Below are 17815 nucleotides of genomic sequence, written 5' to 3'. Positions count from 1 at the left end.
ATTGTGAACCTGTACAGTTCTGGTTGCTGACCAGACATGGTACTAGGCTGCCAACTGCCAAAGAAATAGGCAGGATGCCACATTTGGAAAGTTTGCGAGATGAGATTATTCGAAATTATCAAGACAGAAATTCTGGTCTTCCCGATAGAGTAAGCAATTAAATATATAATAATTCAATATATACAGGGTGTCCCAGAACTCGTTTAAGTACAAGTTCTCTAATACACTTTTTGACTTTAAGGGCAGACTCTGTTTTCAAGATTTGGAGAATTTATCACGCTGGAGATGGGATTATAATATAACGGCAAATCATGAACAATATTTAGTTTATCAAGGACAAGAAGACCTCAGACTGTTAGCCAGGAGGTTCCAATCCAAATACCCTCAACTTATGGACTCGCTTTATAATCCTAAACAATATGAGGTAAATCTTATATATAAAAATGAATCGCAAAATGTGTTGGTAAGCGCATAACTCAACAACGCCTGGACCAATTTGGCCAATTCTTATTTTTAAATGTTTGTTGAAGACCAAGTATGGTTCCTACGGCGAGAAAAAATCGAATAATTGCCGGGGAAACCCAAAAAACAGCCCTTTTCTTTTTCTCATACAAACGTTTTCTAACTAAAACGTAGAATCAATTTGAACTTTATTGCTATTATATAAAGTTCATAGTAAATTACAAGCACTCACGGTATACTCCTTCTAAACGATTATTCGGATTTTGATAAATCTTTCTGAAGTTTGTTAAGGAAATTTTCTAGGATGCATGTGATTATAAAGTAAAATGTATGTGCAATATTGTAGAAATAAATGGAAAAAATTACAAAAAACGGCATGTCATTGTTTGCATTGAAAACAAATGAAAACTATCATCTGCCAAAAATTTCAATTTACTCATGAACCTAGACAATATTAGAATATGTTTAATAAATTTATGATTATGAATACGAAAAATGAAATGTCTACATTATTATTGCCGAAAAGCAGTTGAGATGTGTCAGAAATTAAAATAATATAAAATACAGTATATGTATGGCAAATTGAATTGTACACATATGAACAAATATGACAAATTAATTCACTTAAATGAAATTAACTATTAATCAGCCTACCTTTGATGCGATGCATGCGAAAAATACGAACGCACGCCTTAGGGGGCGCCAACACAAGATTCGGATACTAAATTTTCAACATAGCTTTTTTTAAATATATAATTTCTTTGCATCTTTTACTAATCTTTCTACAATATTTTTAAAATTCATAAAAATTTTACTTTAGAACAACAAATGGGTAAGTAAAGATGAATACATACAATTCGGCCCTCACGATATCGATTGAGAGAAGTTTAAGATACAATTTTAGACATCTTAAATAATTAAAAATTAAATTAATTTAATCCAACATGAAGTATCAGTGTAATATTATGGTTATAGAGTTATGGTTATGTTATACCGTTTAAAAGATTTCAATTTCCAATATAGTGTGGGAATTGAGACTCATCATTTTATTAATGTATATTAAATGCTCATATTATAAATGCATATGCATTTTGGCGTGAAGATTAATTTAAAAAACAATAATAATTATTTTTTAGGTGAATGGTAAATATTAGTAAAACAAAATCGAACTTATATTTAGGAGTTCTACGAATTTCATAGTATTTATTATTTACAGTTTAGGCACACAGAAACCCAAAGAACCGAATACAGTTTCAAAGCTTTTGCTGAAGGTCTTTTCGGACCATCTTCAGTTTCGATACATTTACCACCGCCACCAAAAGAAGACAAATTGTTGAAGGTAATTTCATTCTTAAAAAGTATAACTTTAAATATGTTTCTTTTTCTAATTTTTCTTTCTTTCTAGGGTTACGATTTCTGTCCCTTATATATCGATGAAGAGGATAAACCAAAACCCGAACACGAAGCCTTTAAAAATTCACCTTTATATACCAAACTTGTAGAAGATGTGTCCAGTAAACTTGGTTTTAGATTTGCTCTGGACAAGGATGTGGTAAATGATATTTGGGCGATGTGCAGGTACGACAGGGCTTGGAAACTGGACAGACTTGGGTCGCCCTGGTGTGCGGTTAGTATTTATATTAAAAGAATTTTGTCTTTAGCTAAAGATATGTATTTTATATTATCAGCAATAGCAACCGGTATCGGCGAATTGTGATTCAGAATGAAAATGTTTGAACATAGAAATTTTTTGAGGTGATTCTTGGGTTCATTTTTTCTATGAAGCATGAATATGCCGGACTGCATATTTTTAGTATTTAATTGGTCTGGAACAATATTTTAGATGTGTCAAGAAAAATCTAATGGTGCTAACTACAAACCACTGAAGTATCAGAAAATACAAACCAAGTTTCTTACGAACCCACTTTTCCATATTTTTCATTGATGAGGTAGTTCAAAATTGTATGTTAGCGATTTTTCTTTTGTTGAAAAGATCTCTAAATTGGGGTCTACCAGGATTGAGTAGTTTTTGTTTGGCAATGCGTCCAATACTTTCGAAAATTTTTTTTGGAAAGTAATATTTCTATAAGAGAAATTATCCTTTCCAGAAGGATCTCAATTTTCATCTATCACGTTTTAATAAATGTTTTGTCTCAATCACAGGCTTTCACACAAAACCAAGTAAAAATTCTGGAATATCTCGAAGATTTAAAATATTACTACAAAACTGGATATGGTTTAGACATCAATACTAAAATTGGATGCCCTCCGATTAAAGATATGATTGAGAAATTCACAAAAAAGATCGATACTAATGGTAAGTAGATAAAATTATTTATAATTATCAAGAAGCATGACTTTGTTCGAAAACTGGTATATAGCATAGCATAGATACACATTTGTTTGTACTTCTATATATGAATTATTTTTTTTATCTTCCAGGGTACATGTCGTATCATATATCTCTATTTTCACAAATAACCGATTTTATGTTTTTTTATCACTAATTGTTTTTAATTCTGCTGTTTTTTTTAATTTATCAATATAGTGCAGATTTTTTTGCGATATGGACGCTTTGCATACTTTATTTGTTAAATTTATGCTAGTATTTCTGTATTTGTTTTATCAAATTAATTTTCTTCAATATCACGTTAGCAGACTCTCCAAATATTCTTTAGAGATTTTGAACGTTTTTGGGGAGTCTTTTTTTGAAAATTAAATTTCAAATCAAAATTTATTCAATAGATGGTCCAAATGTGGTGGCATATTTTACCCATCAAGCAATGTTGAACATGATGTTGACCACATTGGGTTTGGCAAAAGATTCTCGACCTCTGACCGCAGCAGATTTTGAGATTAATGAGAATAGACAGTGGCGTGTCAGCAAACAATCACCATTTACTGGAAATTTGGCAGCAATTCTGCACAAGTAAGATTTATAGTAACTAGATTCATATGCACTCTTGCACACTATCAAAACATGAAACTTGTTCAACCTGATCGCCATTTTATCTACATTTTGATCAATAAATAAATCAAATTGTGAAATGAAATATGTTTTTAATTGGCGTTGGAGAAATGATTCAATTTCTCGGGTGTTAATCTATTTATCCCTTATAGATGTGACGAGACGCAACCGGAGCCCTACCAGGTCCTATTTCTCCTGAACGAGGCTCCAGCTGAAATAAGCGACTGCAGGGTCGGACTGTGCTCCTGGGAGACTGTCAGACGTAAATGGGCACTTTTGGCTGACACCTGCGACCTAAATCATTTTTGTTTACCTAATTCGGCTCCTGCAGCCAATTTAAATGTTATTGGTTTTGTATCATTGGTAATAACAGTTTTATTATTGGATCGATTTAGAGGAATTTAAATAAAATTTGAGGATATTCCTGTGGTGAAGTATAGACAAATCCAAATGTATAAATTCTAATATCTAAAAATAATGAAACGAAGCAGGTGAGCATTAAAACATCTATCAATGATTGTTCTAATTTATCATAATAGTAATTTTGGTTATTGAATTGTTGGCATATAAAACTTAACAAAAATTATAACATTGTTGCGTCAAGATTCAAATTCTAAAATATATTAGATTTAAATTCTAATAATCCTAATACAGTATTAAATATATGTTTGTAAAATATTTCTGCCAAAAGTGTAAATAATTAACATGTTATTTGTTATTATTAATAATAAGGTATTTTTTATTATTAATAATAAGTGTTAAGAAACAATATTAGTATAAAGTTCAATCTGTAATGTTAATTTTATTTTCAAGATTTATATATTGTTAATGTATGTTTATAGTTTAATATAAATACAAACAGTTTTAATAATTTAATCTATTTATTAGAAAGAGGTATTTTTCAGCATTATATAAAAGAATTGAATTGCAAGATAATAGTCACAGATAATTTAGAAGTCTAATTAAACATACTATATATAAATCTATATATATATAAATTAGGGTGGTCCTTAATACGGACATTTTCGATTTTTTTGCTCCCAAGGATTCAAACGCTTCCAAATTAATTAAAAAAAATGTTCTAAAAGTTTCAGCCCTTAATATTAATAATTGGATACTTCACGAATATCCTAAAATTTGATAATAAATAAAAATTTATTGAAGTTTGGAATAATATGGGTTTGTGCAAATTGAAGATATTATAAGTATACATCCAATTTATCAGTTTTTAGGAAGAAACATTTGAGCAATTTACCTAATTGGCTGAATCTCATCTAATTGATATGTGTCGGCAAGTGCAACTTGCCCTAAGGCAAAATGCCACTTACACCTAGTTTTAAACATATATATATATATATGAGTGTGTGTGTATATGTATATAATTTACATTTTTTCTCGATCTGTTACCATAGTAATGCGAAACAATCGGATATTTTCGTTGCTCCAGTAACGACATGTCAAACGTTTAATTGTCACATTAATGAATATTTTAATTTTTATTTTCTAGAAATATTTTTCAGGTTCTTATTTGAAATTATTTAATAAAAGAAGACATGGAAGATTGGCCAAGTGCACGAGTCTCTCAAGGCGGAATATTTGCTCCGAGGGCGAATAAGTACAGCACTGAAACCCACAATTTTCTAAAAGGTAAAAATAATAATTAATTTCTAAAATTTTTTACGTTTCAACGGTTTCTGAGCACACATAAAAAAATCTGTGTTTCGTCCACGTTTTCGGAAGCACGGATCAACTAATTTGAATTATTCAAAAAGAATTCGATTCCTTTTCATAGGGTTATGTTATGATTAGTTTTTGGTAAAAGCAGATCCTAGCTGTTTGGGAGATCTAGAGAAAAAATTTGGCGGTCGGAAATTTGTTATTTTCATTTTAAGTTTAAAAAAATAATTTATTTAATCATAATTTTCAATTTAAAAAATCAAAATAAAATAAACAATTTTTAAAAAAATATTAGTATTTTCAAAAATTTTCAAAAAATTTCATAATTTTCAATAAATGTAACCTGTTCAATTTTCTATATTATTTTCAAATTTTTTCAAAAATGTTCAGAAAATAATTCGAAATTTTCAAAATCTAATTTGTCTTTTCTGAGCTTCTAAAAATTTTAAATTACGATATCGGAAATTCCAGCAATTTTCCTTAAGGCACTAAGCCGCACACCACTTTTTATATTATTTTTTTAATAGAAAATTATTTTTGTAAATGTTATATCATATTTAATGTCTGTGAAGAATTGACGGGTCTTTCTATTCATGATTATTATCTTTTTTATTATTAAATTTTAACTAATTATTACAATTATCTATCTACAGTTTTAATGGAAGAGCAAAAATTATCTATGCTGCAACGTAAACAAGTAAATCGTTGTCTTCGAGAAGGAACCAGTTTACCACAGAGATTTGCAAAGGAACAACAACCTCAGGTAAAGATAACTAAAAAGAAATTAATCATTCGTCAACTGTATAATTATTTATTTGAAATCTAACTAAACAAATTCAAATTATTATTTTATTTTACAGGAAGAAAGAATATCTATGGACCCTTGTCCTCTGATGAGTCAGGTGTTGAGATCACCAAGACTTAGGACACAATCTGTAATTCGAAACTCGGGAGCTTATGATGTGCCTAAGTAAGATGATATAAATATATAAAACTTACTTATAAATAATTTGAAAACTATTTCATTTAAATTTGCATATTATGTTGTCACTGATAGTCTTTTAATATCATCATGTTTTATAGTACACCCTTTGATTTATTTTTGATATACTCCTTGGTTTTTTACATATCTGAAAAAATATATAGTAATGTCTATTTATTACTAGAATGCCTTTTCGTCCACTGGTTGATCGAGAAAAGGCAAAAGAACACCTTCAAAACATTATGGTGGGATACGACCAAGGAAGTTATGCAAACTATTTGAGAGGAAATAAAGGGACTCGGAAAAATATTCAGAAGGCTCCAAAACAAGAGACTCCTGATAGAGTGGACGAATGTATGTATTTATAATATAGAATAAGAAGTTTGAATTTTAACTGAACAGAAATAATCATATAATGCTTATTCTATTAATTTTATAAATAAAATTTGATTTTCTATTATTTAAAATTTTTAAGTAATGGAGGAGATTCAAGAGCGGATTACTTGGTTAAAAGACATGACCGAGCTTGGCAAAGGAAAGCAACATACAGAAGTCATACGTCAACAAGTAGCTGAAAAAATGAGACAAATCAAAGCATTAAAAGAAATACCTGCAGATACCACGAAGAACAAAGATGACTGCACAAATGCAGAATAAACTCTTCGCTGGTTCGATGAAATATAAAAATTAGTTTTAATTGAACTAATAAATTGTTGTTGTCGTACAAATTCTAAAAATTTGGTCCTAATAGTGTTTTTCTTGTTTATAGGTAGCAATGCTAAGTATTGTAAATTAAATTTTTTATGAAAATAATTTTATTCTTAATATTTTTATCTTATGAAGTTTTGTAAGTATAAATTAAATTGGATGTTTGAGCATTCTTATTAATGTGAATTTGAAAAAGTATTAGAAGTAAAATAGTATTTTCACGTCGTATTAATGGGTCCAAGGAAAAATGGGTCCTACCTTGATTTTTAAAATAGTGTGATATTTAAAGTTTCTCATAACATAAATTGATATAAACTTTTATATTGTGCAACTATGCTCCCTCCTATTAATTTTCTACATTTTAAATCTAAATATGTATATATGCGCTTAACACACGGTTCCTCATGCAGTCACTGGCGGCCATTTTTTTGACACGACAATATACTTCATGAAGAGGTGACAAACAAAGCAGGTGTACCAATATAAAAGTGTAAATAACCCTAGTACATAATGACAGTTCATAGACGTCAATGTGACAGTTACAATTTAATTGCAGCTCTCATATATTAATGTATATCAATATATTATATATATATTTAATTTTTCTCTACGATCATAATATTACGTAGAGGATTTAGTACTGTCATAGTATATAGCAATAATCATATTAAGTTTGAAAGTGGTAAAATGTAGTACTTATATAAGAAGTTTTATTCAGTAAGTTAAATAATGTTTTTTCTGAAAAAGTTCTTGTCATATAAAAATGTGAATAATAATCTGTCGAAATAGTTGTGACGTGCATTTATATAGCTGAAATTTGTTAAATTCTCAATCAATAAGGTGGAGTTCTGTAAGTGCCACAAAATTTTGTTCAGGCATTTGAAATTATTTCGAGCCTTTTTATAAAATTAACAGTACATATGGTATTGAAAAATTGAACCTAATTTTGGTCAACAAATAAAAGATTAATGTGTTAACATAAGCTTTAGCATTGTTTTTTTTTATCAAAAATATACTGCTTTTTATAAAAGAAAAAAAACTATTCATTTATAATAATAAATTTATTGAAATTATAGAACATATTAATATACATATATTTACAATTTAAAACCTATTTCTATAATACTGTTAAAGCATTGTATAATAAATAAATTTATGCAAATAAAGCAAATACCAATCACATTTAATTAACATAAATAAATTATTTGTCGTTGGATACAAAAATGCACACATAAGCAGTGTGTTATGATACTGGCAAGGCTATATAATGTATTACAATTTGAAACACATATAATTAATATAATTAATATTTACAATTTGAAACACATTTCCATAACTTGAATGAATGGCATAACTTTAAATGAATTATGCAAATAAAGCAAACATCAATAATAGTTAATTATGAAGATAATTAAATTATTTCCAGCATTAAATGCAAAGAATGCAAAGAATCGGCTACACTTCTTGAATCATTTTTATTTATTAAGGTATCATTTGGTGGTAACACCCGCCTTTTTATGGAAGCTCTCAGTGGTCTCAGTAATTTTTTGTTATAACAATCTTCACGTATGTTTTTTATAATAAAGTCATCATCTACGCCTGCTTTAATTTGATCTGGAAAAAATATATTACAAATGACAAAGAACTAACAACAATGTGACAATAGCATTTATGAAAATAAATTAATTATACCCTTGATGTTTCTGATTAAATTTTAATCCAGCCGCACATATTTTATCAAATTTTCATGTCCCAGATGTGTCTTCCAGTAATCAACTTCAACATGTCCGTCATTATACACCTTGCACATAATTCGTGAGGGACAAGCATGCCCAATTTTTTTGCTACCCCTTAAACATGTTTCCTTTGTTTGGTGACTGTGTGATCAATGGCAATTATAATATTGAATGGTGCAGCAATTGTCTTTTGTTATGTATGCTGCAATGTCCTTCACATATGACGTAATACTGTTCTGTTCCATCTCAGTTTTCCAGCTGTAAAAATCTATAGCAAAAGATGAAATTATAGAAATGTTTGTTGAAAATCTTCATAATTAAAAGTTGACAAACCATTAATAGAAGAAAACAGTTTGTCTTTGTGTCAATATTGATGTGATGATGACACTCAATATGTTTTGTAGTGCGCTGTACCGTGTGTAAGCATTCCCGCAATCCTGAATGGGGCAAGTAATTCTGAGAACCCTTGAAAACCCTATAAATGAACAATTATGGTAACTTTGTGGATGTAATATTAAATATATTTAAATAATACTTATATTTTAATACCTGTAAAATGTTCTGAGTACAGCAAAGCATTATCTTGGGGTCTGGGTCGCGTTGGGGTCACTGGAAAAGATGTGAGCGATCTGGATGATTGGGAAAGTAGTGGGGAAGATGGTTGTCGAATAAAGGAAACAGTATTGGAATTAGCGGTTGTCATATGAATTGGTGAAGCAGGAAGCGCATCCGAGTGGAAGGATGTTGTAGGAATTGGTGAAGCAGGAAGAGCATATGAATGGAAGGATGTTGTAGGGATTGATGTAGCAGGAAGAGCATATGAATGGAAGGATGTCGTTGGTATTGGTGAAGAAGGAAATGATGTAGAAGGATTGGCAAAGCAGGAAGAGTTGTGTAAGAAGTTTGTGAAGCAGTAAGGGTACATGAATAAGAAGTAGTGGAAGGAATTAATGAAGAGGGTAGAGCATAAGAATGCAGTGCAAGGGATGTTCTGGATTAATTCGGGAATCATAAAAATACGTGCATTGGAGTTTGGAGTCTGTGGGAGATGTATCAGGAACGGAAGAATGAAAAGTTTTGATGTGCCTTTGTAATGAGGAAGGAGCATGCAAAATTTTTGGCACAATGTACATTCAAATTTGAAAGTACTCCTTAGGCTGTATGTGATGTACTAACTTGTTGTGACAGCAAAGAGAACTAGTGGAAGCAAAAGTTTTAAAGCAATGGATACATTGGTTTTGCTTTTTCATATTGAATATAAAAAGAAAAGGGTTGAACTATAGTATAAACCTAAACTAACTTAAGCTATGATTAAAAGATAACTTATGTATAAAAAAAAAATATGAACTAAAATATGAAAACCTATAATATGAGCTAAAAGTAACGTAGGAACCAACTAACGAGATAAATATGAAATTCTTAAATGAAAAGAAATCTAACCTAAATGTAACCTACCTTAACCTATAAAAATATGAACAAAATAATAAACTTAGTAATTAAAAAAATAAATGTTAATATAATAATGACGAGCAACACACGATTCACAAGAAAATTATACTAAAACCGTATTAATAACGCACAAAAAATTAAAAAACGAGGTAGCAAAAAAACACCGGAAAAATAATAGACGAACAGACGAACACATAGCACGAAAACCACACAAATAAAACATAATAACGCTAAAATCCCATTCAACTCTGCAGCGAATGTGAAACACTTCTGACGTATAATACAGCAAACTTCACACCCCAAAAAGGAACATTGTAGTGACTGCATAAGGACACTCATGCGCTTAACACTTTTGTTTTTTTATCATAACCTATTTAGTTAACTGTCACTTTGACAGATTCGTCGTCGTTTGTTTTTGACATTTTCTCTTTATGTTGGTACACATGTTTGATGTTTTTTGAGCTGTCAAATTAGTGTGTTTCAACTCCGCATTTCACTTTCGTTAATATTATTTGTAAATATTTAAGAAATATCAGAAAATATTATTATATTATATTTATTTAATGCTGTAATAATACAAGAAGCAAAATGCTTCAATTACAAACATATGCTAGTAGCAGTGACGACGAAAAGGCTTCAGACGCAGAAGAATCTAAAACTAACCTAGAAGATTACACACAACATTTAAAACCAATTTCGAAACAAATTTCTAGTTCTATACAGATATGTGCAGCTCCGAATGTGGTTCCTACTGTAAATAAATTTTATATTAATATCTTTAAACTATATATGTAACTTAATTGCATCTTTCAATATTATGAAATTATACTAGACAATGTTATTCGTCAAAACTTGTACTTGAAAAGCTAAACCTCTTGTTTGAATCTTGGCTTGCAATAATTACAATTTTCATAACAATAATAAACTAATACATAAGTTCTAATTGGATTTGTTGAATTTTATTTATGAATTTCTTTTATAATTTATCTATTACTTTTAGGGAGCCGTGGAGTGTGTTCGACACATAGATCCAACAGCCAAAGAAGTTACTTACAATCCCAAATTTGATGAAATGTTTTCTCCTGTCGTCGGACCAGAAAATCCTTTTATCACAGAACAAATGGCTGCACGCAGAAATATGTTATCGGGTTTTGTAGAACAGGCTCACATTAGTGAATTTCAATTTGAAAATCAAAGAAGAACCTTTACAAGTTACGGATATGCATTAGACCCTACTGTAGACGGTACTCCTGATGATGGAAATAAAATAATCGGTAAGAATAGTTGATAATCTTCAAAATCAAATAGGTTTCCACAATTTTATATATTTCATTTTATATTATTTTAGGTGCGTCTGATATTGCAAGTGAAAATGGTTTGAAGACAGTTTTTGAATCCACTAAACCGAGACCTTTAGACAAACGGAAAAAGCTGAAAAATGATAAACCTGAAGATATTGAAGGTTTTCTTGGACCGTGGGCAGCGTATGAAGATCAGAAGTTTGTTGCCAAGCCTAGTCAAGAAGAGGCTGAAGAACTGGAAGAACTTTTGGCTAAAAGACAAAAGAGGACTCGACATGTTGAAGAGAAACCACTGGAAGAGAAAACAGTTTTGCATAGTAAGCAAAAATTTTATTACATATATATTGTAAAATTCACTTAAAATCTATTGATTGGAACATAAAATTCTCATGAAATTGTTGATTGACTATGGATTATATGTATTTATTGATAATGGATTTTTTTTCAGTAAAAGATATTGTGGACTACCAAGGTCGAACATTTCTTCATGCACCGCATGACGTTGGAGTCAATCTCAAATCCAGTTCACCACCAGATCGTTGTTTTCTCCCAAAATCACACATTCACACATGGCAGGGACATACAAAAGGAATTGCTGCGATCAAATGGTTTCCAAGAACTGCACATTTATTGCTATCTGCTAGCATGGACTGCAGAGTTAAAGTAAGTCTTAATAATTAATAAATGATATGCTATTTATTAAGTTTACAAAAAATCTTAATGGGCTGTAATTTTTATCATTGATTTAAATATTTTATTATGCAAAATAATAAATTAATGTTGTGGGTTATTTATTTTTTGTTAGATATGGGAGGTTTATAAAGAAAGAAGATGTATACGAACATACTATGGACACAGGCAAGCTGTTCGAGATATTAGTTTTAACAATAGTGGACACAAATTTTTATCAGCAGGTAAATTTGCAAATTTATACCTTATTTTTTTAGCCCTTTTAAATCATATAGATATATGTAAAAAAAGTCCATGTGGAGACAGTTGTTTTTTATTTCCTATTTATATGTAAAATATTATTTGTCTTTTTTTTAGCTTATGACAGATACATAAAACTCTGGGATACTGAAACCGGGGATTGCATATCACGATTTACAAGCAGGAAGATACCATTTTGTGCCAAATTTCATCCTGATGAAGATAAGCAACATTTGTTTGTAGCTGGAACATCTGATAAAAAGATCATATGTGTAAGAATTTTTTAAATTATTCTAACATTAAAATTAATAGAACATTTTATTATTTTTCATGTCAATTTTTTTGAAACTAGTGGTGCATGGCATTGCGCCTTAAGGCCAGTACCAAAAAACTTTGAAAAAATTAGATTTTTGAGAATTTTGAAATTTTTGATATGGGTTTTAATATATGGATTTCAAAAAAACGACCCTTTTTCAAAGCAACCGCACTCCTTTAGCTGGTTGAATTTGAAATATCGAAGCGCGTAAGCGCCGCGTTGCAGGCTAACGTATAAACAATGTTACGGAACCGATAAAAATGTGAACAAAATGTTTACCTATGATCAAAATTTCTATAAAATATTTGATTATTTGATTTGCATAAGTCCAATGATCATTTTTGACCGTCAAATGACAAGTTTTTACTTTTTTTGCTTGATCTTCGAAACCGCTGAACCTGCCTTTCCAAAAATTTAATCATTGCTTCACTTTGTCAATACAAGAAATTTGTTTTTTTAATAATTCAAATCGGTTGATCCGTGCTCCCGAAATCGTCGACGAATTTTTTTTATCTGAACACACATACACATACATCCAATTTTTTTATGGTATGCCAAAATATTCAAAAACCCTCTGAAACTTAAAGATATATAAAAAACTTTGTTTAAGGTTTTTTTGCAAGTACTATAACTTACTTATAAGTCTTTATTTTCTAAATTTAATTTTTAACTTTCCGTAGGGCAAGAAAAAATTGATGTATGTGTGTAAGTGCGTGTGCAGATACAATTTTTTTTCGACGATTTCGGGAACACTGATCAACTGATTAGAATAATTTAAATAACATTCGATTCTTATTGATAAGGAGACGTGCTGATTAGTTTTTGGCAAAGGCAGGTCTAGCCGTTTCAAAGATACGGTGCAAAAAATAGCAAGTTCTTAGAGAACAAATTGGCCGATTTGAGAGATTCAAAAAACATTCGATTCGTATTGATGTGGAGAGGTACTGATTAGTTTTTGGTATAGGCAGGTCCAGCCGTTTCGAAGATACAGAGCAAAAAGTGCAGAAATTCCGATTAGATCCTTGACATCCGCTCATAGCGTTGTGCGTGAGCATGTCGTTATAGCTGAGTTGGTTGGCGCATCTTTAATAATTTATAATATAATAAATTAAATAATAATAATTTTTTTAATACTTTTTATGTTTGTATAGTTTATACTACACGAACTATTTAAAATTGTTAACTCAGTGCATATACTTTGCGAACGAAAAATTGATGCATTTGAAATTAAATATGTTCATTCTAACAACAAGTCCGCTTAATTAGATATTGTTTATATATATTTCATTCAAACAAATATAAGCAACGTCGTCTAATCTAATAAGTTTTCACATTTTGTCTACAAGGAACAAATAAAGAAAATTCTAGTTTTTATAATATTTATTCATAGACATTTTTGTTGACTGATTATTTCTATTCTTCGAATGTTTAATTACGGTACGGGAAGTTCCAGCAATTTGCGTTAAGGTACGATGCCATACACTACTAGTTCATTTAACTTATGTCATTCATATTTTTCCAGTGGGACACAAGATCAGGTGAAATAGTCCAAGAGTACGACCGTCATCTTGGAGCAGTGAACACGATTACTTTTGTAGACGAAAACAGACGTTTCGTAACCACTTCTGATGATAAAAGTTTGAGAGTCTGGGAATGGGACATTCCTGTGGATATGAAGTACATCGCTGACCCTACCATGCACTCGATGCCAGCTGTTACAGCATCACCAAATGGAAAATGGTTGGCATGCCAATCCTTGGACAATAAAGTGGTGATCTTTAGTGCTCTTAACAGATTTAAAATGAATAGGAAGAAGACGTTTTCGGGACACATGGTGGCCGGTTATGCTTGTGGGCTTGATTTCTCACCAGACATGAGGTAATAATAATCTGTAGTAATAACACAGGTCCACAAAAAAATGAATAGTTGTCTGTATTACGTTATACCAATCTAGTCAAAATTGCGGCTCAAATAAATACGCAAAATCTCCGATCTAGTCAGATAATTAAAATCTTATAATTTCAATCGTTTTTTTTTTTTTTGGCGTTTTTACCCTAAATGACTATTGAGTTACAATTAAAGGGGTCTTCCTATGTGACGGCCTGTTTTTTAGGGATATTTTAGGATTTTTTTTCTACGACCAGTAAATATTTAGAGCTTCAAGTTTTTTATCATTTATTAACACATATTTGGACAGTATAAATATAAAATTTCAGCTAAAAATATTCAGTCAAACTAGAGTTATAGCACTCTGAACACCCCCGCTTCGAAAAAAAGAGCTCTCACTTCCTCCACGATTCCGGCTGATCGGCTTATCTGAAAAAAAAAAATAAACGGCGTTTTAATTTATAGGCTTAAAAGCACGGAATGACCTATAATCAAATGAATATAAAAAAAATGGATTTTTCATAGACATTTGAAATAAAAGTTGCAAATTAGGCGATTTTTTTTTTTGTTTTTTGCTATAAAAAATCGAAGTTTTCGATTGATAATAGTTCATTCCATGCGTTTAAATATATTGAGTGTGCCCTATAAATTTCAAGTAATTCGGTCCAGCCGTTTCTGAGATACAATGGAGGAAAGTTTGAAAAACACGTTTAAAGTTTCAAGTCCGTTAAAAACTATTAAGAACCGCTCTTTCTTTTACCTGCTGTATCTTTAAAACGACTTCGAATTTTCTAAAATCGCTTTACTACTGCATTCTAGACATGCTAAGGGAGCAATTTATGAAAAAAAATCGATTTTTTCAACCCATCACATAGGAAGACCCCCTTAAATGTTTTATTATTATTACTTTTAGTGTTTTTCATAATTCAGCATTATCATATCTTCTTATTATTTTTCAGCTACTTGGTTTCCGGTGATGGAGATGGCAAATGCTATATATGGGACTGGAAAACGACAAAGCTTTTCAAAAAGTGGAAAGCTCACGATAGTGTTTGCATTGGAACTCTTTGGCATCCTCATGAACCTAGTAAATTGGTCACAGCAGGTTGGGACGGTTTGATTAAATATTGGGATTAAACATTAATGTATTTAATTTAAAAAAGGTTCTTAAATAATAATAAGTGTGTAACAAAGTTTTATTTAAGAAAAATAGGTACTTTAAAGTAGTCTTAACTATGAATATATATTCTGTTTGTGTACAATATGAAATAAATTACTATATATATTTTTATACAAGCTGATTTTAAATATGCGATTATAAAGACATTTTGATAAGCTTGACGGATTTTTTATTATATACTAGCTGGCCCGGTAAACGATGTTTAGGAGGCGTCCGTTAATCACGTGATCGATTTTTTAGGGATTATTGGACTTGGACTTGGACCTTTGTGATACGTGGTCAAATTCAAAATTAACCCTTCCCTCTCCCCCTCAAACATCACGTGTATTTTTAGTTATGTGAAAAATGGTAAAAATCCAGAATTTTTTTGAAAATTCAGGTAAAAACTAAATACACTTGATATCTTATTATACCCCTACCTCCCCCACGTGATATTTTGTGATTTTTTTTTAAACCACACCATTTCCTTAAAAACCGCACATTTTTAGAACATTTTTAGTATAAAATTGGTGAATTTGTCACTCAGTTATAAATTGCCATCAAAATTACAAGTCTCAAATCACAGACGGTGTAAGAATTTACTTGATGATGTGTGTTAATAATAATTATACAAAACTTTGACTTGAATTGCGGACTATATAAATATTAATGTTAAGAGCTAAAATTTTTAGATAATTTTTTCTTATTAATTTGGAAGCGTTTGAGCCCCTGAGGTAAGAAAATCGAAAATGTTCATATTAGGGACCACCCTTATTAGGCAATTAAAAAAACTTTATTTTTCTCAACAATCCATAAAAATATTAACTTTGGTTATAAATAAAATTAAATATATATAAATATTTACTTTTATAATTTGTTAACTAATAATCTTAATGTATTTTGCATCTACAAAAAATGGGATTTGTTGTAAGCTGATGAAAATTTAATATTTTTTGTATTTTTTAATTCCGCATTTAAAAAATCAAAATAAAAAAGATCGATCCCAAAAATGAAAAAAAAATTGTTATGAAAAAAAAATTTCAAAAGGAAAAAACATTCATTGGGAAAACTTCAAAAACATTGATTCGGGATGAAAAATTATTCGATTACTAACATTAACTTTTTCGAAATAGGGGTTTGTGGTAAGAGAGTGAAAATGTAGGGCTGTATTTGTTCTTTAGTTACGATTTATAAAAAAAAATCTTAAGAATGACCCCAACCCTTACCACTTAGTGATATGAAAAATAGATGTAAGGGATTTGAAAAATTTCATAAACCGGTCAAGCCGTTTCGGACTTGTCTAACTAACATCATGATACAAGAATTATATATATACATATATATATATATATATATATATATATGTATATATATTTATATATTTTTTTAATATTTTTATTATTTTAAAAGAAAACGTAGCAAGAAAAACGCCGCGCTTGCGCCTTAAGAAAAATCAATATTCTATAAAGTCGTGCTACTATGTGACCAAAATGCGTTAAAAACATTCTAATGACTCTAGTAATTGTATACATTTTAATTCGTATAAATTTCTAAAAATAATTATAACCAATGTGCAATTAAACTAAAATTATTAATTTCCAAAAACGAAATATTTTCCATAGATTTACGCGCATGCGTTTTGTGTGTTTATTTCACATTTGTCAATGTATACAATTTTCTTCGGTGTAATAATGTAGTTAACAACATAGTTGATACATTGTATTAATATGTTATTTAAAAATTTTGAATGTTAGAAGTTTAGGCAAAAATCTGTAGTGTTTAGTGTTTTGTTATAAAATGTTTATTGTGATAATCAATATTATTTGAGATAAATGTGGTTAAATTAGATAGCGAAGTGCGTATTGAAATTTTTAGAATCAATGTCACATTAAAATAATTTTTTTTTTTTAAATTATATAGTAATTTTTACACCTGTCCTGAAACGGACATTAAGTGAAAATCTTTTAACCATTGTTAGAGATTTTGTATATTGACTTCTGATTTTGAATTTATATTTGAATATAACATGAATTTCTTTTTTAAAATAATTATCATAAATTTGAAGCATTAATTCAAACAAAAGTTCTTTGTGTTTAATGATTAGGTTTATCATATCAGTTTCAATTAATTAAAGACTGAAGACCGTAAATTTTTACTAACAAAATTATCTTGTCGTTGATACTTAAAATAATTAAATTTATTTGTTCATATTATAAACATCACACTATTTTTAACAAAAT

At 29.7% G+C, this 17815-nt stretch overlaps 4 protein-coding genes across 4 annotated transcripts; 3 read left to right on the top strand and 1 right to left on the bottom strand.

The window, feature by feature from the left end:
• On the top strand, window positions 1–3966 carry LOC113386870 (multiple inositol polyphosphate phosphatase 1-like; the record flags this gene model as incomplete). The annotated part of the gene is given in 7 exon segments (XM_026624628.1): window positions 1–149; window positions 242–424; window positions 1679–1801; window positions 1868–2089; window positions 2626–2779; window positions 3208–3391; window positions 3583–3966. Coding segments are annotated over 7 exon segments (1268 nt in total), but the record flags the coding sequence as incomplete, so codon positions are not given.
• Window positions 3967–4907: 941 nt separating this feature from the next.
• LOC113386631 (UPF0193 protein EVG1 homolog) lies at window positions 4908–6746 on the top strand. The gene is made up of 5 exons (XM_026624398.1): window positions 4908–5077; window positions 5761–5870; window positions 5968–6077; window positions 6274–6443; window positions 6565–6746. The coding sequence occupies exons 1-5, from the start codon at window positions 4984–4986 to the stop codon at window positions 6744–6746; spliced, it is 666 nt and encodes a 221-aa protein (XP_026480183.1). The 5' UTR covers window positions 4908–4983.
• A 2122-nt stretch (window positions 6747–8868) lies between these two features.
• LOC113386630 lies at window positions 8869–9458 on the bottom strand. Its single transcript, XM_026624397.1, has 2 exons — window positions 9083–9458; window positions 8869–9008 (listed from the first exon to the last, which is right to left on the bottom strand). Exons 1-2 carry the CDS (start codon window positions 9456–9458, stop codon window positions 8869–8871), a joined length of 516 nt encoding a protein of 171 aa, XP_026480182.1.
• Window positions 9459–10495: 1037 nt separating this feature from the next.
• On the top strand, window positions 10496–15553 carry LOC113386864 (pre-mRNA-processing factor 17). The gene is made up of 8 exons (XM_026624624.1): window positions 10496–10735; window positions 10983–11256; window positions 11331–11600; window positions 11732–11946; window positions 12089–12197; window positions 12331–12485; window positions 14052–14407; window positions 15376–15553. Exons 1-8 carry the CDS (start codon window positions 10571–10573, stop codon window positions 15551–15553), a joined length of 1722 nt encoding a protein of 573 aa, XP_026480409.1. The 5' UTR covers window positions 10496–10570.
• The last annotated feature ends 2262 nt before the right edge of the window (window positions 15554–17815 follow it).

This window comes from Ctenocephalides felis, unplaced genomic scaffold (assembly GCF_003426905.1).
Source record: "Ctenocephalides felis isolate EL2017-DRISC unplaced genomic scaffold, ASM342690v1 CF-g0.4_SCAFFOLD_03571, whole genome shotgun sequence".
NCBI classification, from domain to species: domain Eukaryota; kingdom Metazoa; phylum Arthropoda; class Insecta; order Siphonaptera; family Pulicidae; genus Ctenocephalides; species Ctenocephalides felis.
The sequence above is the reverse complement of the archived record's forward strand: the minus strand, read 5'-3'. Positions and strand labels throughout refer to the sequence as shown.